A 24,036-nucleotide genomic window follows, 5' to 3' on the forward strand; every position below is an offset into this window, starting at 1 on the left:
TTGGACTCGAGCATTGACTGCATTCGGACTCGGAAGGGGCAGATGAGGACTCAGACTTCTTTTAATTTATAAATACAGTTATTTCTTAAAAAAATAATTTAATAGGACCTAATCATTTGGCATACGATTGCATTTGTTTGGCTATTGTATCACAAAGTAAATAAACTCCCTTTGAAATGGCGACCGCTGTGTCATTTATGTTTAATGTAGACCTTTTTGTACGTCAGCTCTTTGACTGCCAGCGTGGAGTGGACTCAACCTTGATGACTTGGACTCGGACTCGGACTAGGGTAATGGGGACTGGACTCGGGCTCGACTCAGGCTCTTCTTTGGTGACTCGGACTTGGACTCGGACTCGGACACTGGAGACTTGAGACTCGACTCAGACTCGAGATCTAGTGACTCGACTAGAACACTGGAGAGAGATCACTCGATCACTTCCTCTGTCACACAGTTGTCCTTGTTCACATGGCCACCGCACTTGGGCGGCATGGTGGCACAGTGGTTAGCACTGCTGCCTCACAGCAAGAAGGTCCTGGGTTCGAACCCCAGCAGGGGGCCTTTCTGTGTGGAGTTGGCATGTTTTCCCCGTGTTCGTGTGGGTTTCCTCTGGGTACTCTGGTTTCCTCCCACACCATAAAGACATCCATGTTAGGCAGGGACAGATGAAACCTAGCTCATTAGCTAACTCTGGCACATTTACATTGATGTGGAAACTGAAGATGTTGATTAATGTGCACTGTCCCTGGGTAAAATAATTTAATAAATAAACTTAAACTTGCGGCTGGGTGGCGCAGCGGAGATTGCGCTTGTGACCAATGCAAGAGACTCTGGTCTCGAATCCCAGTGTCAGCGTTGCCTCCCGCTTGGACCGGCCGTCATACTGGCTCAATTGGCAGAGCCAGTGGGTGGAAGTCGATGGGTGGTAATCTGGACGTTGTGGACAGCGACTCCTACAGGTCGGTTGGGGGACGCCTGCACAGCAGAGACAGGAAGTGGCGGGGGTAGTGTGAGCCTCCCACGCGTTACACCTCGCCAATGAGAGTCCGCGCTGGCAGGTGAAAAGATGTGACAGGCTGCCTCCTCGTGTACCGGAGGGGACACGTGATGCAAGGCTTCTATCCTCCCTACAACCGACCAGTGGGGGGCATAGTCGAGCAACGTTCAAGACAGGGGAGGGAAGAATTGGAAACACGAAATTGGGATGGGAGAACATTTTAAAATAAGGAGAAAAGGTGGATAAAAAAAATAAACTTAAACTTAACTTAAACTTAACCTTTGTTGATGGGTTGGGAAAATGCGGTCCTGTTCACTTCAATATTAAAACTTTAAAACTTCCAAGAAACCCAAATAGAACAGGCAGAGTGCACTAATGTAATTACAGACTCGCAGTCGTCTAACTTAGTTTGTTTTTAACAAACTGTCGAAGTTCGTTTTGAAAGGTATAGAAGTTAATTTGTTTGGAAATTCATCTGCTCATTGAAATGCATTAATAACCATCAAAGTAAATAATGCCGCCCAGGAAAATATCCAGCTGCATGAATCATACGGGGACAGTTACGTAGATCATCTCCACTCGTTGTTTTTATAGTTTGGATGCTAGAAGAGCACATTTTCTTTTTTACGGAACTCCTAGCGGTCATAACATGGGAGTCTATCTACATGGTTCTCCTGGTTTTCCCATCCTAGCCATGTCTCCTTTAAAGATGGTGGGGATGTGAATAAGGTTAACTGGTCAAGTGGCAAAGCTGTATTTGTTAGACATACCCTCTCAGCAACCGCACACCTTTCTGAGCAGCTACAAGGAGTGATCCCACCTTTCTGAGCAGCTACAAGGAGTGATCGCACCTTTCTGAGCAGCTACAAGGAGTGATCGCACCTTTCTGAGCAGCTACAAGGAGTGATCGCACCTTTCTGAGAAGCTACAAGGAGTGATCCCACCTTTCTGAGCAGCTACAAGGAGTGATCCCACCTTTCTGAGCAGCTACAAGGAGTGATCGCACCTTTCTGAGAAGCTACAAGGAGTGATCACACCTTTCTGAGCCGCTACAAGGAGTGATCGCACCTTTCTGAGAAGCTACAAGGAGTGATCACACCTTTCTGAGCCGCTACAAGGAGTGATCCCACCTTTCTGAGCTACAAGGAGTGATCGCACCTTTCTGAGCTACAAGGAGTGATCCCACCTTTCTGAGCTACAAGGAAGGAGTGATCCCACCTTTCTGAGCTACAAGGAGTGATCGCACCTTTCTGAGCTACAAGGAGTGATCCCACCTTTCTGAGCTACAAGGAAGGAGTGATCCCACCTTTCTGAGCTACAAGGAGTGATCCCACCTTTCTGAGCTACAAGGAGTGATCCCACCTTTCTGAGCTACAAGGAGTGATCCCACCTTTCTGAGCTACAAGGAGTGATCCCACCTTTCTGAGCTACAAGGAAGGAGTGATCCCACCTTTCTGAGCACACTGTGATCACACTCACTGCACAGGGGCAGCAGCTCAACATCTGTTCACAGACGAAGCGAGTTCTAGCAGGACACTCACTCTGAGTCATGTGTGGAGCTGTGACCTCTTAGCTGACGCTCCATCGTCCCTCCTACACTGATTTGGCCCTCTATTTATAGACCCCCCCCCCCCCCCATTCACATACACGGCCTAGAGGGGTGCGGAGACGTCATTATCTGTATCTGTATCTGTATCTGTATCTGTATCAGTACCTGTATCTGTACCTGATTCTGTATCTGATTCTGTATCTGATTCTGTATCTGATTCTGTACCTGTATCTGTGTCTGTATCTGTATCTGTGTCTGTATCTGTATCTGATTCTGTATCTGATTCTGTATCAATATCTGTATCAATATCTGTATCTGTATCTGTATCTGATTCTGTATCTGATTATGTATCTGTATCTGTGTCTGTGTCTGTGTCTGTATCTGTACCTGTATATGTATCTGTATCAGTATCTGTATCTGTATCAGTATCTGTATCTGTGTCTATATCTGTATCTGTATCTGTACCTGTATCTGTATCTGTACCTGTATCTGAGTATGTATCAGTATCTGTATCAGTATCTGTATCTGTACCTGTATCTGTATCTGATTCTGTATCTGTATCTGTATCTGTACCTGTATCAGTATCTGTATCAGTATCTGTATCTGATTCTGTACCTGTACCTGTATCTGTATCTGTATCTGTATCTGTTCGACCATTGTACTGTATTTGGATAGAATACCGGAGATGGGCATGGTTTATACCAGAATTCTTTCAAATATATATATATATATATATATATATATATATATATATATATATATATATATATATATGTATATATATATATATATATATATATATATTATTGTACAATACAAGTTGGGAACAGATTAACAAATGGACATTAGATTAAAGGAAGTCTGGCAAATGTATTTTATAACCTAATATTCATTAGAAATGCAATTGTTGTGCCTTCAAAGCATCAAGTTGATTTAATATTAGCAGTAATACATAACAGTAATGGTATACATTAATGTTTTTGCAAGTTTTATTATTATTATTATTATTTGATCTCTATCTAGCTTGTAGATGATTACGAGCCAAATAACCACTTTTAGTGCTATTTAGCACCCTTTTTGTTTTGTTATGTCATGATAACTCATGACAACTTTTAAACAGAAAAATGATATGATATATAAATCATATTTCTGGAATTGGCGTAAGTTATACAGGTAAGGTTTACGGAGTCTGTGTATGTGTGTGTGTGTGTGTGTGTGTGTGTGTGTGTGTGTGTGTGTGTGTGTGTGTGTGTGTGTGTGTGTGTGTGTGTGTGTGTGTGTGTGTGTGTGTGTGTGTGTGTGTGTGTGTGTGTGTGTGTGTGTGTGTGTGTGTGTGTGTATGTGTATGTGTGTGTATGTGTGTGCGTGCGTGCGTGCATGAGCCCATGTCCTATCTCTGGTCTTTGGAAAGACCAGATGAGATCAGAGGAGTTTGATAGTATTGACTGAGGATGGCCAGATAATGTTGATATTTAAACTTAAAAAATAATAATACATTTACATTTAGTCATTTAGCTGACACTTTTATCCAAAGCAACTTGGTATGATTAAGCTGAGCTATTACAGCTCTATTTTGTACTTTATTTTAAATGATAATAAAATCTTGAATCTTGACTATTTTCCTTTATCCTCTTATAATATCTCACAAGTTTCAAGTTTGCTTTTATTTGTCATGTATAAAGTACAGTTCTCTCAGTTCTCTCAGCAAAAAGGTGAGTGTTTGTTTAAAGTGAGTGTGTACAATGAGTGTAGATGGATGGGTTGATGTTACATAGAGTCGTTGAGCATCCTGATGGCCTGGAGATAGATGCAGGGTCACAAGACATCGGAATAACAAAGGCCTCAGAGTGGAAGGAGTGAAGTGGGGAGGAGGAGAGGGTTACATTGATTTCTAGTAGTCATTATACAGTACATTGTAAGAGAAATGGCTCCATTCCCTTATCTTATCTTACCTTACTGTACCTTACCTTACCTTATGTTATCGTATCTTATCTTACATTCCCTTATCTTACCTTACTGTACCTTACCTTATCTTAATTGACATTACCTCTCATCTTATCTTATTCTCTCTGAATAATGCAGTGATTAGAAGGCCTCTTACTTGCTCCTCGCCTGAACAGTCTGTCTGTGGTGAGGTCTGATGTAGCTAATGTACTGGGCCTTCTGCTCGGCTGCTCCTCGCCTGTGGAATGCCCTCCCTGACTACCTCAGAGCACCACAGACCACTGCTTCCTTTAAAAGAGGACTAAAAACATACCTCTTCAAAAAAAAATCTTTAATTTATTATTATTTTCTTTTAATTGCCTAAGTTTTTAAAGTCTATGTTTTTACCCTGTAAGCACTATGCGATTTGGTTTCCAAATGTAGAGTGCACTTTAAATTTAATGTATTATTATTATTATCATTATTATTATTATTATTATTATTATTATTATTATTATTATTATTATTATTATTATTATTATTATTATTATTATTATTATTATTATTATTATTATTATTATTATATTATTATTATTATTATTATTATTATTATTATTATTATTATTATTGAAAGGCCTCTTACTTGCTCCGCGCCTGAACAGTTTGTCTGTGGTGTGGTTGGTCGGGTGAGGTCTGATGTAGCTCTCCAGGCTGTTGAGGTGACAGTGGTACAGGGACCTCAGCAGGTCCCTGGCGGCTCCCAGCATCACCCTCCTCTCCGTGGGGTTGCGGCTGTGCGCCAGGCGGGGCAGGAGGGCCGACTGGACGTGATAGAGCGGCTCGAACAGGTAAAACACCTGCCGTCGTTTCAAAGGCAAGCACACAACAAGCAAATCAGTCGGGTTGAAAATGATCTCGAAATCTGTTTTTCATGAAAGTCGTTATTTTGTCCACGGATGAAATATTGTGCAGCCGTGAAAACTTGATAACCCCCGATTAGTAACCCTCATGAAATAACGGCCCGTGAAATGTATTCAAAACCCACTTTCAAATCAAATTTAAAATCCACTGGGGTGAAAGGAACACACCAACATCGAAGTTATGATGTTTTCACACAACTGGAGTAACACAAATAGATAACAGCTATTAACCCTTTCACTACCACCTTACAGAAGGTTAACCGTCTGTAGCTACTGTGGTAGTAAAAGGGTTAACCGTCTGTAGTGTGGTAGTAAAAGGGTTAACCGTCTGTAGTGTGGTAGTGAAAGGGTTAACGTTAGGTTATGACTATAACCAAGTTCTGTTAGTTAGGGGCGATGCTTGGCATCACTACTGCACTATCTCGCGTACGTGCACGCGTACTGAATAAACCACAAATGTACCTCTAATACCAGTATTAGTCTGACCACACCCCTCATCAGCTTACCTTCATAAGCAGGTGTGTGGTCACCTGCTCTCCTCCTTCCCAAGCTTTCACCACAAGGTGAGGACAAGGGCTGCAGCGGCCGTCTGATGCCAAGCATCGCCCCTAACTAACAGAACTTGGTTATAGTCATAACCTAACGTTCTGTATCGTTAGTGGCTTAGCTTGGCATCACTACTGCACAAGGGAGGCCAAGCGGAGCCACTTGGCTGACAAATACACCCCGCTGACAGCCCCCCAAAACCATCAGAACAGGGAGGGCCGAGCCCCCCCGACCCCCCCTAATGGAGGGTAGCCCCCCTATTAGGGACGTCACGGGAGGGCGACGGACCCGACCGTGCGAAGAGGCACTCAAGCAACTCAACGCACAGGGTGAGCAGACCGTGGCTTGACCCCACGACTACACACACGCACAACCCGCATGCCACCCGGGAACGAACGGAGGAACAACCTCGTTACTGCCCCCAGAATCACGGGGTCAAGGGCAAACCCAACCCCGTGGCAAGGCCGTAGCAGCGGAGCACGAAGGAAGACCCAGACCCACCAAAAGGACTGGACTCCCTAGAATGGGGGCCCGGAGAAGTCCATGATGCCAGCATCAAGACCCCACCAGGTGGGCACGTAGTGCCCCGCCCCCCACATCGCCAGCGTATTCGGACAAAGGCCCCTCAGTTACTGCACCTGGTATTCCCAGGCGGAACCAACCAGGCCAGAACCTGCCCAGCTTCCGAGATCGGACGAGATCGGGCGTGTTCAGGTCGGTATGGCCGTAAGCTGAGCGGGCCCCGTCCCCCCAATAGTACACCGCCTGGCACACTGACCCTGCAGAACAGGCAGTCAGCATGGCCGTAAGCACACAAAAAAGGTTAACCAACGGAAGCAGGCAGCGCACCGGGGAAAAACCAGGCAACAGGCTGTTAACCCTAGCCTGGAGACTGCGGACGAGACAGGCGCCAGAGGGGACAGCTGAACACAGCCGCCCCGGCGGAAGGAGCGTAAGCTGGCGGTGTTGCATGACCAAGCCTCCATTTAACAACCCCCACCCAGAGGGGTCGAGGCAGAGAAGGCTGACACGATTGGCAGACGTCATGAACGTGCAGGGGCACCCTCAAACGGTGAACCCGGGAGTTGACACTGCTCCAACACACCAGGGAATCAACCACCTCGGTGTTACCCAATGCGGTGGTTGTTCCTATAACCCCTCAAGAAAAAACTCCAAAACACACCTGCGGGTATACACCGGCTATACCGCAGTACAAGTGTTTCAGTTTCCAAAAAGGGTTAACCCAGGCCTACGGGTCGCAAACATCACTTCGGACCGGGCCTGGCGGTACGGGAAGCACAGGGTCACCAGAGGAGGTCAAAAAACCACCCCCACAGGCCCCTCTTCGCCATGCGTGAGAGAGGAGCGAAAAATAATGGAGAACCAGCCCCTAAGCACACCGTACCTGGTATTCCCCGGCGGTCTCCCAACCAAGTACTAACCAGGACCAACCTGTGTAGCGGCCGAGATCCGACGAGATCGAGCGCGTACAGAATAGCATGGCTGTAAGCCATGACGACAGTGCTGAGTAAAAACATACCCAACCAGGGTCTCCATAGCGCTTAACCCTGTGACACCCAGACCGACCTGGCATTTTTCCCCCTGAAAAAAGCCCAAGTCCCTCAGGGTACCAGAACAGCAGATCTGCATCCCCGGCGGACAACGGGTTCAACTGATCTGGACCAGCGTGACCAGAACCAGTCCCGTGCCCTAACCACGCCGACATGCCTACTCCAGGAGAAGGGCAGATATGCGTGTTGATCTTAACATGAAAAGAAGGCGCCACCCAGACGTTCGGACGAACCGCGCCTGGTGGCCCACCCCAAGGGCGTGAGACCCCACTACATATGTTCAGATCCATCCCGTCATCATCCCCCAGACATGAACGAGAATCCGTCGACAACCCACCCAGGTCATGGGATGTGGTCGTCGGAAGAGGAAAAACCCCCATCTCAGTTGCTTTATAAAAACGCTGTTTCAACCACAAGCAACCAAGGCGTGCCAGTCAATCGCCTGTTTACAGCGAGCTAGCACTATACGTGCGTCGGGACACACCCCCATCAATGAACAGGCTATTTAGACCCGTCATTGAATCCCCAAGGCGCCCAGGGGAACGACAAGAGGGGTGTGACACTCCCTAACTCCAACACTTCTGGAATAGAAAGAAGGAAGCATCAACAGTATGTATCCCAGTCTACACAGCCGGGGTAAAAAATGTTCACATTTTTACATCCCACCACCCTCCCATAGGAAAGAGACGGGGATCCCCAGAGAGACTTCCCACGCGAGCTGTACAGATTGAAAAGAATATATTGCACCTTGAGCCATGTAAAAAACTGGTTTTAGGGCCTCCGGGGAAGAGGCACTGAACCCATACACACTCAATAAACGAATTGAATCGAATATACATACAATAGAAAAGGACCCTTCTAGAGGGTCCACTCACTTTGACAATCTGAGGAGGAAGGCTCTGTACTCTGATGGAGGCTTCCTCACATGGAAGAAGGAGTCCGAACTCACAGAAGGCCTGAATAGGCGCTTGGTGAGGAGGAGCCCTGACCACCCCCCCTGAAAACAGATCCATCACATGGACCTGAACAGCACACGGAAGTCCTACCAACAGAGACGCGCACGGTGACGTACTCTATGGCGGGGGAATTCCTGCGGTGCACACGCCCAATATACCAGGCCGTGGGACCAGGAACTCCCTCCCCCCCCCCCCCCCCCCCCCCCCCCGTAACATGCCGAACCGCCACGTGACGGGAACCTTGAAGGACAGGGGGTGTACCCCTGACCGACAGAACAATGGGGAGAGGAAAGGTTACCAGTTCACCCCTTTACGACCCCACACCCATGATACGACGTAACGACAAAAAGAGAATATGACACAGTCATAGTCAGCTCTATGAAGCGTTTCACAGCTCCACACAGCGCATGAGCTAACCTGCTATCTGATTTTTACTAAGGAAAAACACAGAATAGAGAGGGCTCTAAGAACCCCGGTCCAACATACACATGTGCTTCTGTGGCCAGTACAACCCAGTTGTAGGTCACATGACACACACAACCCATCATCACCTACAAAAAATGGCAAAAACACTCAACAGAGGAACGCCGTTTTTTTCACAATGAGAGAATACATCATTCTTGATTAGTATCGACCACAGGCCTTGCTAAGCACACATGACAGCAACCAAACCAATTTCCCTTTAGGAAATAAGTTTCTCCAGCAGATTTAGCACAACCTCAGCAATCAAGCTAAGAGTTACATCGTATCCCTACCACACAAAAGACACAATTAATGCACAACATGTCTGATAGGAGGTGATAAAGTCCCCAGGGAACCGGGGGGGAAAAACACAATCCTCCTATTTTACCCTCAATACGGCCAGTTAAAACAGGAAAACCTGTTAATGTGTGAACTCACTGTTCATTGTCATTACAGTCTGAGAAAGAACATTCTTTTACTCACTTGTCACCAAGCATAGCTTCATAGGTTAGTTGCCTTAGTAGTGAGTACACGGTACACATAAACACCATGATGTTTCTCACACAACAACCAGATCAATACATCACGATCTGCACGGAGAAGCTAACTGCCAGTGACAAAAACAGCTCACACATAACCCGCAACGTATCCCAAATGCATTGCAACAACACACGTTTTGGGAAAAAACACCGTTATTCACAATACATTTAGCAAAGTAAAACCAGAAGACGTGTTATGAGGTCTGGCCAACCCCGTACCTACCCGGAACGCAGATCAGCGAAGTGCAGTCACAAGACACCGTAGAACACAGCCGTCCTGTGTTGTTCGATCCGGGCAGCGTCGCCGCTCCAACCAGTCGCTACAGTCCTCTTTGTTGACGCAATCCCCGTCCAGGTTCAGGGCAGGGTCGACGAACATCCCCTGTCAAGGATGACGTCGTGGTCAAGAGTGTAAAACATGTTAAAATCAAAGCACGTTCAACAGAATAGCATCAAGCTAACGGCTGCTCCAACCGTTCGGGTGCTATTGCTTCCGCTCGCGAGACGCCGATCTAACGACGCACGCGATCAGAAGCGAGCTCCCGGCGGCGCGCGAGAAGCTAAGCTACCCCGCGCCAGGCCACTGACCGGCTAACCGTAAGCTATGAACATGTAAACAATGACATAACACTCACCCAGACAGGCCGCCGTTCTGAACCTCTCCTCACTTTTTAAGAGAAAAGAGAAAACAAGACGTCAACACCGCTTCACAACGGTGACATTACCACGTCCGGCGGAATCAGCACAGTACCAACTGGCCTGTATAGCTGACTTTGAACATGAATCTGCCGCTATCGCACATTACATGCACATATCCCCTCGTGAAGGAATACTCTCATTTGGATATGAAAGATGGGGTCTTAACACGGTGACAGAGAGAATCCACTCGTCCAGAACACACAGGGATCACCAGTGTTAATGGTCGCGGCCCACTAGTTAAAACTATAATGGTCTTCAGACCAAGGTCTTCTGTCGCCTAGGAGGCTGAACAAAGGACCCTAGCCTGGGGCCGGTTTCCATAAACTTTGTCAAGTAGCCCCCATAGCACTAACAGACAAGTGGAGCCCGCCAGCAAACACTACTCACCCAACCTGGAACGCACCGCTCCTCACAACAGCGGCATGTCCGACAGTTCAGCTGTGGCCTGACAGGTTTCACCCCAACAAACACAGCAAGGAACTGCAGTTGAGAAGCATGCAGCGGCGTGCTCCCAATACGAAAACCGGTGGAGGGTTTTTAGAATGATCATCATCTTCTAGACACTCCAGTACGAAGACAATATCGCCGTATTTTCTCGAAAATAGTGAGAGAGAAAATAAAGATATGATGTCAACGTATCCTTGTTTCCCAAGCTGTTCCTAATCCAATTTCTTCCATCATGGTGTCAAGTGTGGGGATCTACCGAGGCACTTCTTCCTTGTGGTGAAAGCGAGAAGGAGGAGAGCAGGTGACCACACACCTGCTTATGAAGGTAAGCTGATGAGGGGTGTGGTCAGACTAATACTGGTATTAGAGGTACATTTGTGGTTTATTCAGTACGCGTGCACGTACGCGAGATAGTGCAGTAGTGATGCCAAGCTAAGCCACTAACGATACAGAACCTTCTGTAGTGTGGTAGTAAAAGGGTTAACCCTTTGTCGCGCGGCAGTGCAAGGGTTAACCGTCTGTAGTGTGTTAGTGAAAGGGGTTAACCTTCTGTAGTGTGGTAGTAAAAGGGTTAACCCTTTGTCACGTGTGGCAGTGCAAGGGTCAACCTTCCGTATTGTCGTGGTGAAAGGATTAGCCCCTTTGGTAGTGTGACAGTGAAAGGGTTAATATTAATAAAACAATAACGTATATTCCTTTACCATTAATAGTAAAAAAAAAAAACACACCTCTGGGTTCTGGTTGAAGAGCTGGCCCACGAAGGAGGAGCCGCTTCGAGTTGTGGCCAGGATGAGAATGTGGGTCCTCCTGGTAGCGTTGTAGGAGGGCGGGAATGAGGAGGCGGAGGAGGAGGAAGATGACGAAGAGGAGGGTGAGAGGAGATCGTCACATCCTCGGTCGAAGCTCTCCGGCTGCTGCTGTGGCCCCCCGCCCCCCGGGCCCCCCCCCAGGGGCCCCAGCCCACAGTTGACGGCGTGGCCGTTGGGCGCGAGGTCGCCCCCCTGAGGACACAGCGAGCTGAAGGGCTTGGCGGAGAAGGTGCGTATGGCCGTGTACTGGATGGCGATGGAGGTGAAGGCTAGCAGCACCACGGACTTCCAGGAGCACTGCATGGTGGCTGGAGCCGCATCGAGACACCAGGAGCAGCGCTGTCTCCGCCTGCCTGGCAGAGACACAGAGGAGGGGAGGATAGTGAGGGTCGAGACACCAGGAGCAACGCTGTCTCCGCCCGCCTGGCCAGGAGGGGAGGCCTCCTGCACTGCCCCCTGCACGACCCCCTGCACGACCCCCTTCATGACCCCCTGCACTGCCCCCTGCACGACCCCCTTCACGACCCCCTGCACTGCCCCCTGCACGACCCCCTTCACGACCCCCTGCTCGAGTGACTACAGGTGGCACGGCTCATGGCCCGACACCATCCGATTACACGGCTGTTACCCTCGTCGTCTCCTGCACTCCGGGTCCTAGCCCCCCACCACCCCCCCCCCCCCCCCCCACGCCTGCGGTCTCCCGGAACGACACGGCGACTCCAGAACGCGTGGATCTATATTCCCTCTTTCTAATCACCTCCTCCGTCATGTTTAGAGACCTAGGCTCCGCTTCGCCTCGCGTTCCCGTCCCGTTTCTCTGCGTTCTCTACCGCTGTCCCGCCGTCCACCTCTCACTCTACCTCTCACTCTACTCCACCTCTCACTCTACCTCTCACTCTAGTCCACCTCTCACTCCACCTCTCACTCTACTCCACCTCTCACTCCACCTCTCACTCTACTGCACCTCTCACTCTACCTCTCACTCTACTGCACCTCTCACTCTACCTCTCACTCTACCTCTCACTCTACTCCACCTCTCACTCTACTGCACCTCTCACTCTACCTCTCACTCTACTGCACCTCTCACTCTACCTCTCACTCTACTGCACCTCTCACTCTACCTCTCACTCTACTCCACCTCTCACTCTACTCTACCTCTCACTCCACTGCACCTCTCACTCTACTCCACCTCTCACTCTACTGCACCTCTCACTCTACTCCACCTCTCACTCTACTCCACCTCTCACTCTACTCCACCTCTCACTCTACTCCACCTCTCACTCTACTGCACCTCTCACTCTACTGCACCTCTCACTCTACTCCACCTCTCACTCTACTCCACCTCTCACTCTACTCCACCTCTCACTCTACTCCACCTCTCACTCTACCTCTCACTCTACTCCACCTCTCACTCTACTGCACCTCTCACTCTACTCCACCTCTCACTCTACTCCACCTCTCACTCTACTCCACCTCTCACTCTACTCCACCTCTCACTCTACTGCACCTCTCACTCTACTGCACCTCTCACTCTACTCCACCTCTCACTCTACTCCACCTCTCACTCTACTCCACCTCTCACTCTACTCCACCTCTCACTCTACTGCACCTCTCACTCTACTCCACCTCTCACTCTACTGCACCTCTCACTCTACCTCTCACTCTACTCCACCTCTCACTCTAATGCACCTCTCACTCTACTCCACCTCTCACTCTACCTCTCACTCTACTGCACCTCTCACTCTACTGCACCTCTCACTCTACTCCACCTCTCACTCTACTCCACCTCTCACTCTACTCCACCTCTCACTCTACTCCACCTCTCACTCTACCTCTCACTCTACTCCACCTCTCACTCTACTGCACCTCTCACTCTACTGCACCTCTCACTCTACTCCACCTCTCACTCTACTCCACCTCTCACTCTACTGCACCTCTCACTCTACTCCACCTCTCACTCTACTGCACCTCTCACTCTACCTCTCACTCTACTCCACCTCTCACTCTACTGCACCTCTCACTCTACTCCACCTCTCACTCTACTCCACCTCTCACTCTACTCCACCTCTCACTCTACTCCACCTCTCACTCTACCTCTCACTCTACTCCACCTCTCACTCTACTCCACCTCTCACTCCACTGCACCTCTCACTCTACTCCACCTCTCACTCTACTGCACCTCTCACTCTACTCCACCTCTCACTCTACTGCACCTCTCACTCTACTGCACCTCTCACTCTACTGCACCTCTCACTCTACTGCACCTCTCACTCTACTGCACCTCTCACTCCACCTCTCACTCTACTGCACCTCTCACTCTACTCCACCTCTCACTCTACTGCACCTCTCACTCTACTCCACCTCTCACTCTACTGCACCTCTCACTCTACTCCACCTCTCACTCTACTGCACCTCTCACTCTACTGCACATCTCACTCCACCTCTCACTCTACTGCACCTCTCACTCTACTGCACCTCTCACTCTACTGCACCTCTCACTCCACCTCTCACTCTACTGCACCTCTCACTCTAATGCACCTCTCACTCTACTCCACCTCTCACTCTACTCCACCTCTCACTCTACTCCACCTCTCACTCTACTGCACCTCTCACTCTACTCCACCTCTCACTCTACTCCACCCTCTCACTCTACTGCACATCTCACTCTACTGCACCTCTCACTCTACTCCACCTCTCACTCTACTGCACCTCTCACTCTACTCCACCTCTCACTCTACTCCACCTCTCACTCTACTGCACCTCTCACTCTACTGCACCTCTCACTCTACTCCACCTCTCACTCTACTCCACCTCTCACTCTACTGCACCTCTCACTCTACTGCACCTCTCACTCTACTGCACCTCTCACTCTACTGCACCTCTCACTCTACTGCACCTCTCACTCTACTCCACCTCTCACTCTACTGCACCTCTCACTCTACTGCACCTCTCACTCTACTCCACCTCTCACTCTACTCCACCTCTCACTCTACTGCACCTCTCACTCTACTCCACCCTCTCACTCTACTGCACATCTCACTCTACTCCACCTCTCACTCTACTGCACCTCTCACTCTACTCCACCTCTCACTCTCACTCCACCTCTCACTCTACTGCACCTCTCACTCTACTCCACCTCTCACTCTACTCCACCTCTCACTCTACTCCACCTCTCACTCTACTGCACCTCTCACTCTACTCCACCTCTCACTCTACTGCACCTCTCACTCTACTCCACCTCTCACTCTACTGCACCTCTCACTCTACCTCTCACTCTACTCCACCTCTCACTCTACTGCACCTCTCACTCTACTCCACCTCTCACTCTACTCCACATCTCACTCTACTCCACCTCTCACTCCACCTCTCACTCTACTCCACCTCTCACTCTACTGCACCTCTCAATCTACTGCACCTCTCACTCTACTCCACCTCTCACTCTACTCCACCTCTCACTCCACTCCACCTCTCACTCTACTGCACCTCTCACTCTACTGCACCTCTCACTCTACTGCACCTCTCACTCTACTGCACTTCTCACTCCACTGCACCTCTCACTCTACTCCACCTCTCACTCTACTGCACCTCTCACTCTACTCCACCTCTCACTCTACTCCACCTCTCACTCTACTCCACCTCTCACTCTACTCCACCTCTCACTCTACCTCTCACTCTACCTCTCACTCTACTCCACCTCTCACTCTACTCCACCTCTCACTCTACTGCACCTCTCACTCTACTCCACCTCTCACTCTACTCTACCTCTCACTCTACTCCACCTCTCACTCTACTGCACCTCTCACTCTACTCCACCTCTCACTCTACTGCACCTCTCACTCTACTCCACCTCTCACTCTACTCCACCTCTCACTCTACTCCACCTCTCACTCTACTCCACCTCTCACTCTACTGCACCTCTCACTCTACTCCACCTCTCACTCTACTGCACCTCTCACTCTACCTCTCACTCTACTCCACCTCTCACTCTAATGCACCTCTCACTCTACTCCACCTCTCACTCTACCTCTCACTCTACTGCACCTCTCACTCTACTGCACCTCTCACTCTACTCCACCTCTCACTCTACTCCACCTCTCACTCTACTCCACCTCTCACTCTACTCCACCTCTCACTCTACCTCTCACTCTACTCCACCTCTCACTCTACTGCACCTCTCACTCTACTGCACCTCTCACTCTACTCCACCTCTCACTCTACTCCACCTCTCACTCTACTGCACCTCTCACTCTACTCCACCTCTCACTCTACTGCACCTCTCACTCTACCTCTCACTCTACTCCACCTCTCACTCTACTGCACCTCTCACTCTACTCCACCTCTCACTCTACTCCACCTCTCACTCTACTCCACCTCTCACTCTACCTCTCACTCTACTCCACCTCTCACTCTACTCCACCTCTCACTCCACTGCACCTCTCACTCTACTCCACCTCTCACTCTACTGCACCTCTCACTCTACTCCACCTCTCACTCTACTGCACCTCTCACTCTACTGCACCTCTCACTCTACTGCACCTCTCACTCTACTGCACCTCTCACTCTACTGCACCTCTCACTCCACCTCTCACTCTACTGCACCTCTCACTCTACTCCACCTCTCACTCTACTGCACCTCTCACTCTACTCCACCTCTCACTCTACTGCACCTCTCACTCTACTCCACCTCTCACTCTACTGCACCTCTCACTCTACTGCACATCTCACTCCACCTCTCACTCTACTGCACCTCTCACTCTACTGCACCTCTCACTCTACTGCACCTCTCACTCCACCTCTCACTCTACTGCACCTCTCACTCTAATGCACCTCTCACTCTACTCCACCTCTCACTCTACTCCACCTCTCACTCTACTCCACCTCTCACTCTACTGCACCTCTCACTCTACTCCACCTCTCACTCTACTCCACCCTCTCACTCTACTGCACATCTCACTCTACTGCACCTCTCACTCTACTCCACCTCTCACTCTACTGCACCTCTCACTCTACTCCACCTCTCACTCTACTCCACCTCTCACTCTACTGCACCTCTCACTCTACTGCACCTCTCACTCTACTCCACCTCTCACTCTACTCCACCTCTCACTCTACTGCACCTCTCACTCTACTGCACCTCTCACTCTACTGCACCTCTCACTCTACTGCACCTCTCACTCTACTGCACCTCTCACTCTACTCCACCTCTCACTCTACTGCACCTCTCACTCTACTGCACCTCTCACTCTACTCCACCTCTCACTCTACTCCACCTCTCACTCTACTGCACCTCTCACTCTACTCCACCCTCTCACTCTACTGCACATCTCACTCTACTCCACCTCTCACTCTACTGCACCTCTCACTCTACTCCACCTCTCACTCTCACTCCACCTCTCACTCTACTCCACCTCTCACTCCACTGCACCTCTCACTCTACTCCACCTCTCACTCTACTCCACCTCTCACTCTACTCCACCTCTCACTCTACTGCACCTCTCACTCTACTCCACCTCTCACTCTACTGCACCTCTCACTCTACTCCACCTCTCACTCTACTGCACCTCTAACTCTACCTCTCACTCTACTCCACCTCTCACTCTACTGCACCTCTCACTCTACTCCACCTCTCACTCTACTCCACATCTCACTCTACTCCACCTCTCACTCCACCTCTCACTCTACTCCACCTCTCACTCTACTGCACCTCTCAATCTACTGCACCTCTCACTCTACTCCACCTCTCACTCTACTCCACCTCTCACTCCACTCCACCTCTCATTCTACTGCACCTCTCACTCTACTGCACCTCTCACTCTACTGCACCTCTCACTCTACTGCACTTCTCACTCCACTGCACCTCTCACTCTACTCCACCTCTCACTCTACTGCACCTCTCACTCTACTCCACCTCTCACTCTACTCCACCTCTCACTCTACTCCACCTCTCACTCTACTCCACCTCTCACTCTACCTCTCACTCTACCTCTCACTCTACTCCACCTCTCACTCTACTCCACCTCTCACTCTACTGCACCTCTCACTCTACTCCACCTCTCACTCTACTCTACCTCTCACTCTACTCCACCTCTCACTCTACTGCACCTCTCACTCTACTCCACCTCTCACTCTACTGCACCTCTCACTCTACTCCACCTCTCACTCTACTCCACCTCTCACTCTACTGCACATCTCACTCTACTCCACCTCTCACTCTACTGCACCTCTCACTCTACTCCACCTCTCACTCTACTGCACCTCTCACTCTACTCCACCTCTCACTCTACTCCACCTCTCACTCTACTGCACCTCTCACTCTACTCCACCTCTCACTCTACTCCACTCTACTCCACCTCTCACTCTACTGCACCTCTCACTCTACTGCACCTCTCACTCTACTCCACCTCTCACTCTACTGCACCTCTCACTCTACCTCTCACTCTACTCCACCTCTCACTCTACTGCACCTCTCACTCTACTCCACCTCTCACTCTACTCCACATCTCACTCTACTCCACCTCTCACTCCACCTCTCACTCTACTCCACCTCTCACTCTACTGCACCTCTCAATCTACTGCACCTCTCACTCTACTCCACCTCTCACTCTACTCCACCTCTCACTCCACTCCACCTCTCACTCTACTGCACCTCTCACTCTACTGCACCTCTCACCTCTCACTCTACTCCACCTCTCACTCTACTCCACCTCTCACTCTACTCCACCTCTCACTCTACCTCTCACTCTACCTCTCACTCTACTCCACCTCTCACTCTACTGCACCTCTCACTCTACTCCACCTCTCACTCTACTCCACATCTCACTCCACCTCTCACTCTACTGCACCTCTCACTCTACTCCACCTCTCACTCTACTCCACCTCTCACTCTACTCCACCTCTCACTCTACTCCACCTCTCACTCCACCTCTCACTCTACTCCACCTCTCACTCTACTCCACCTCTCCCTCTACTGCACCTCTCACTCTACTGCACCTCTCACTCTACTCCACCTCTCACTCTACTCCACCTCTCACTCTACTGCACCTCTCACTCTACTGCACCTCTCACTCTACTCCACATCTCACTCCACCTCTCACTCTACTCCACCTCTCACTCTACTGCACCTCTCACTCTACTCCACCTCTCACTCTACTCCACATCTCACTCCACCTCTCACTCTACTGCACCTCTCACTCTACTCCACCTCTCACTCTACTCCACCTCTCACTCTACTCCACCTCTCACTCTACTCCACCTCTCACTCTACTGCACCTCTCACTCTACTGCACCTCTCACTCTACTCCACCTCTCACTCTACTCCACCTCTCACTCTACTCCACCTCTCACTCTACTCCACCTCTCACTCTACTCCACCTCTCACTCCACCTCTCACTCTACTGCACCTCTCACTCTACTACACCTCCCACTCTACTCCACCTCTCACTCTACTCCACCTCTCACTCTACTTCACCTCTCACTCTACTCCACCTCTCACTCTACTCCACCTCTCACTCTACTCCACCTCTCACTGCACCTCTCACTCTACTCCACCTCTCACTCTACTCCACCTCTCACTCTACTGCACCTCTCACTCTACTCCACCTCTCACTCTACTCCACCTCTCACTCTACTGCACCTCTCACTCTACTGCACCTCTCACTCTACTCCACCTCTCACTCTACTCCACCTCTCACTCTACTCCACCTCTCACTCTACTTCACCTCTCACTCTACTCCACCTCTCACTCTACTCCACCTCTCACTCTACTGCACCTCCCACTCTACTCCACCTCTCACTCTACTCCACCTCTCACTCTACTTCACCTCTCACTCTACTGCACCTCTCACTCTACTGCACCTCTCACTCTACTCCACCTCTCACTCTACTCCACCTCTCACTCTACTCCACCTCTCACTCTACTCCACCTCTCACTCTACTGCACCTCTCACTCTACTCCACCTCTCACTCTACTCCACCTCTCACTCTACTCCACCTCTCACTCTACTCCACCTCTCACTCTACTGCACCTCTCACTCTACTCCACCTCTCACTCTACTCCACCTCTCACTCTACTCCACCTCTCACTCCACTCCACCTCTCACTCTACTCCACCTCTCACTCTACTGCACCTCTCACTCTACTCCACCTCTCACTCTACTCCACCTCTCACTCTACTCCACCACTCACTCTACTCCACCTCTCACTCTACTCCACCTCTCACTCTACTGCACCTCTCACTCTACTCCACCACTCACTCTACTCCACCTCTCACTCTACTGCACCTCTCACTCTACTGCACCTCTCACTCTACTCCACCTCTCACTCTACTCCACCTCTCACTCTACTCCACCTCTCACTCTACTCCACCTCTCACTCTACTGCACCTCTCACTCTACTGCACCTCTCACTCTACTGCACCTCTCACTCTACTCCACTCTACTCCACCTCTCACTCTACTGCACCTCTCACTCTACTCCACCTCTCACTCACTCCACCTCTCACTCTACTCCACCTCTCACTCTACTCCACCTCTCACTCTACTCCACCTCTCACTCTACTCCACCTCTCACTCTACTCCACCTCTCACTCTACTCCACCTCTCACTCCACCTCTCACTCTACTCCACCTCTCACTCTACTCCACCTCTCACTCTACTCCACCTCTCACTCCACCTCTCACTCTACTCCACCTCTCACTCTACTCCACCTCTCACTCTACTCCACCTCTCACTCTGTGGTCCCTAACATAGATATATATATAAACACTAGATGGCTCAAGGCGGAGTCACCGGCGGCCATCTTGCTTGAGTGGACTACTGCTTTAGGGTGATGATCTGCACAAACAAAAATACTCTTAACTCGCTGAAATCTTTCGCTGGATTTACAAACGGTTTGGTTTATTACAAACGTCATTAACGTGGCTATGATTCCTGCTTGACAGAATTGTTTTTATTTATTATAATTATTTTCATATGAAAGTCTATTATAAGTATGCAGTATGATAAATACATCTCTGACGTTTTTAACAGACCAAACGGTTGAAAATGTAGCAAGCTACATGTATGGTTATTTCAATAGTACATGCACCATAGACATGCATGTTATGAGTGGGCGTGCTCCACCCATGCAAGATGGCCACCATGTGGCAACGTCGGTCTCCATTGGCCAGCAGCGCGGGTGAGTCATCTAGTGATATATATGTATGTTCCCTACTACTCACTTAATTTCTTTGGGCTTTCTGTTATTTTTTCACCCATCCCAATTTTTTTTCCGTTATGCCAATTCCCTTCCTGGTCGTTGCACACATTGCCCCACTGTCGGCCTGGGGAGGGTGTAGAACTACCACACGCCTCCTCCGATACATGTGGAGTCAGCCAGCCTCTTCTTTTCCCCTGACAGCGAGGAGTTTCACTGGGGGAACGTAACGCGTGCGGAGGTTCAGCTATTTTCCCCCAGATCCCCTCCCTGCTGAACAGGCGCCCCGACCGACCAGTAGGAGTCGCTGTTTACAACAACCAGGACGCGTGTAGCTTATTCCCAGCGGAAGAGTGCGTTGCGTGCTTCCGCATTTTCTCTGATTGGCCATGACGCCCATGTGACCACGGCAGCGCGAGAGAGCTGCAGCGCGGAAATAGGCTGTCTATTGCCATTCTCTAAGACAAACTCTAACCTTAACCAGCTCCTTAACAGCGCCTAAACTTAACCCTTCTAACCTTAACCAACTCCGAAACAATGCCTAACCTTAACCATAACCAACTCCGAAACAATGCTTAAAGTTAACATGCCTAAACTTAACCGGCGAAAGAATGCACGTTAAAAAAAGAAAAAAAAAATTGAAGGGATTCGAACTTGTCACCAACGGACCGCAGGACCGCAGCGCTGCCAGTTGAGCTAAGTGTCGAATGAAAAACATCTGGGATTACGGCTACATAATGCCGCAAGCTCTGCCGCGGAGCAGCCAATCAGGGAAAACGCGGAAGCACTCGGCAGCACTCTTCCGCTGGGAATAAGCTATAGGCAACCAGGACACACACCCCACCGGCTTCCCACCCCTCTAACACTGCCAATTGTGTTAGTAGGGACGACTGACCAAGCCGGAGGTACCGCTGACAGCTGGATTCGATCCCAGAGTCTCTTCGGTGGTAGGCGAGTGCTTAGTCCACTGCACTACCCAGCCGCCCTTCTAATAGTCACATTTAATCCATTCTCTATTACTACATACAAATGGGAAGAGCTACCATGGTGTCTTGAGCCTTTGTGTTCGAAGCTCAAATTAATGAAACAAACAATCTCGTATAATAGACACCAACAGACTGAATCTGAACGCCTACACGAGTCGCTCTGGGAGGTGTTGGAGTGTGTGTGTGTGTGTGTGTGTGTGTGTGTGTGTGTGTGTGTGTGTGTGTGTGTGTGTGTGTGTGTGTGTGTGTGTGTGTGTGTGTGTGTGTGTGTGTGTGTGTGTGTGTGTGTGTGTGTGTGTGTGTGTGTTAGTGTTGTCACGATACTGGAATTTCTAACTTCGATACGATACCTTGAAAAGTATCGATATTCTATACCATTTTCGATACCACAGGGAAAAGATTTTAATTTTAAAATGTACATTTCTTTATAAAAGGTTTTTCGATTTTTTTCTCTTGAAAACTAGAAATCATTCAAATAACCTTTGTTTTTATTCGACACAAAAGAATATCAAACCAAGATGAATTTCCCTATTGAGATTGAAGTGAAAACCTAACTTCCACCAATCTTTATTTAAAAAATAAATAAATAATAATAATATATATATAAAAGGTTACTCTTGATCAAACAAAGATGAATGTCCCTATTGGGATTAATAGTGCAATAACTTGCTTTTTCAACAAACTTCACTTAAAACAAATAAAAGGTGCCTCTTGATCATCAAACAAGAATGAAGTTCCCTATTGGGATTAATAAAGTGAAAATCTAACTTTCACCAAACATCACTTTTTGTAAAATAAAATGTGACTCTTAAAAATAATATATATATATATTTTTTGAAAATCGATAGTGCAGAAAGTGTCGATATTGCGGGAAATTAGTATTGAAACTGTTTTAAATATTCAGAATCGATATGTATCGAAAAATCGATATTTTTGACAACACTATGTGTGTGTGTGTGTGTGTGTGTGTGTGTGTGTGTGTGTGTGTGTGTGTGTGTGTGTGTGTGTGTGTGTGTGTGTGTGTGTGTGTGTGTGTGTGTGTGTGTGTGTGTGTGTGTGTGTGTGTGTGTGTGTGTGTGTGTGAAGGGAGGGGGGGGCAAAGAGAGTCAGAGAGGGGGTGGGTTGTGGGGAGAGACAAGCAGAGATACGTGTGGGGCACAGAGACAGGCAGAAGAGACAGAGACAGACACAGTCAGTGAGTGAGAGACTAAGACATATGGATATGAATGAGCTCTTAGACAGACTCACTCCTGGACCAGAGAGCTCGGAGAGCAGACATTAGGATATTAGATGAACTTAAACGGGAGCGTGATCGTAGCCGAAGAGACTGCCAATAGAGCATGTAATTGCATTTAGGCAAAGTCGAAGAAATTCGGTCTCGTAACACTATTGTTGAAGTGTTTTAAAATTACACTTGTGTGCTGTGATTGTGCGCGTAGGATTGTGAGCTGTGATTGGTGTACTTTTGTTGCCAAGCAGGTTTTGCTCTGTGGCCTCCAATATTGCGCTGTGATTGGCTGAGACACTCTCCATGCCGGCTCCCACCTCTCCGATATCGCGCTGTGATTGGCTGAGACACTCTCCGCGCCGTATTCCACCTCTCTACGGTTCATCAGCATTACAGCGTTAGTAATGGCCTTATAGTCTTCTACGATTGGAAATTAGTGAATAATAATTCTGGTATTTTTGTTGAATGGCCCTTCTAAAGGCCCAAATATAGTTCCCTCCGCAATCCGCATCCGCACATGCGTGTTGGTGCGCATGGCGTAATTTGTGTAATTTTCGTCAACGCTCTTGTCCGCACAGACGTCGGATCCGTGCCCACGTGCAGGCCAAATTTTTTAACCGCGCGGATTGCTCCGTGGATATGCGTGCCGACTGCGCATGTGCCCAGCTGTCAAAACAAAAGCACTCGACGCGATGCTTCCGGACACCTAACACGGACTATAATCAGAGCCGCGTGCGCAGCGTGTCTGCATCCGCGTGTGCGTCCGTGTCAGTTTTCGAGTATACGGAAGCCTTTAGGTTTCTCTCCTCCACATTGCCTGTGGTGCATTTTTTCCTATTCCTAGGTTTTAGTGACTTTTTCTTTACCTTCGTGTGGGGTATGTCTGGGAGTGTTTTTGTTTTGTTCTTGATTTATTGTGATGTTTCTTCTTGACTTGTTTAACACATTCCCTGCCACGGTTATATCCATCAATGTAGCCTCACTGCCACCACTCTAAGCCTATGGAGATGTTCACCTTCTTTGCAGGGCTATAACTTTTTAAATTGTATTGCTAAATTGACATTACTATGGCCCATTCAACATCGATTATATATCGTTCAGGATGTAGGAACGTTATACTTTTTCATTCATAGATTCTTCCAAAAATACCTTCTAGAATATAAGTATATTTTTATCGTTTTCTGCAGTAATTCATAGAACGTGAGTTATAGGC

General features: G+C 48.9%; 1 protein-coding gene across 1 annotated transcript in view; it reads right to left on the reverse strand.

Annotated features, from left to right (window-relative positions):
• Nucleotides 1-24,036, reverse strand: part of LOC311245007 (carbohydrate sulfotransferase 1-like) — a 69,612-nt gene that overhangs the window by 38,672 nt on the left and 6,904 nt on the right. The window contains exons 2-3 of the mRNA XM_084334756.1: nt 11,338-11,771; nt 5,113-5,326 (exon numbers count right to left, since the gene is read on the reverse strand). Of these exons, the coding sequence (XP_084190882.1) occupies nt 5,113-5,326; nt 11,338-11,721 (598 nt within the window). The 5' untranslated portion in view covers nt 11,722-11,771. The remainder of the gene's footprint in view (nt 1-5,112; nt 5,327-11,337; nt 11,772-24,036) is intronic.

The sequence above is a fragment of the Notolepis coatsorum genome (assembly GCF_963971535.1).
Source record: "Notolepis coatsorum genome assembly, chromosome: 18".
Taxonomy (NCBI): Eukaryota; Metazoa; Chordata; class Actinopteri; order Aulopiformes; family Paralepididae; genus Notolepis; species Notolepis coatsorum.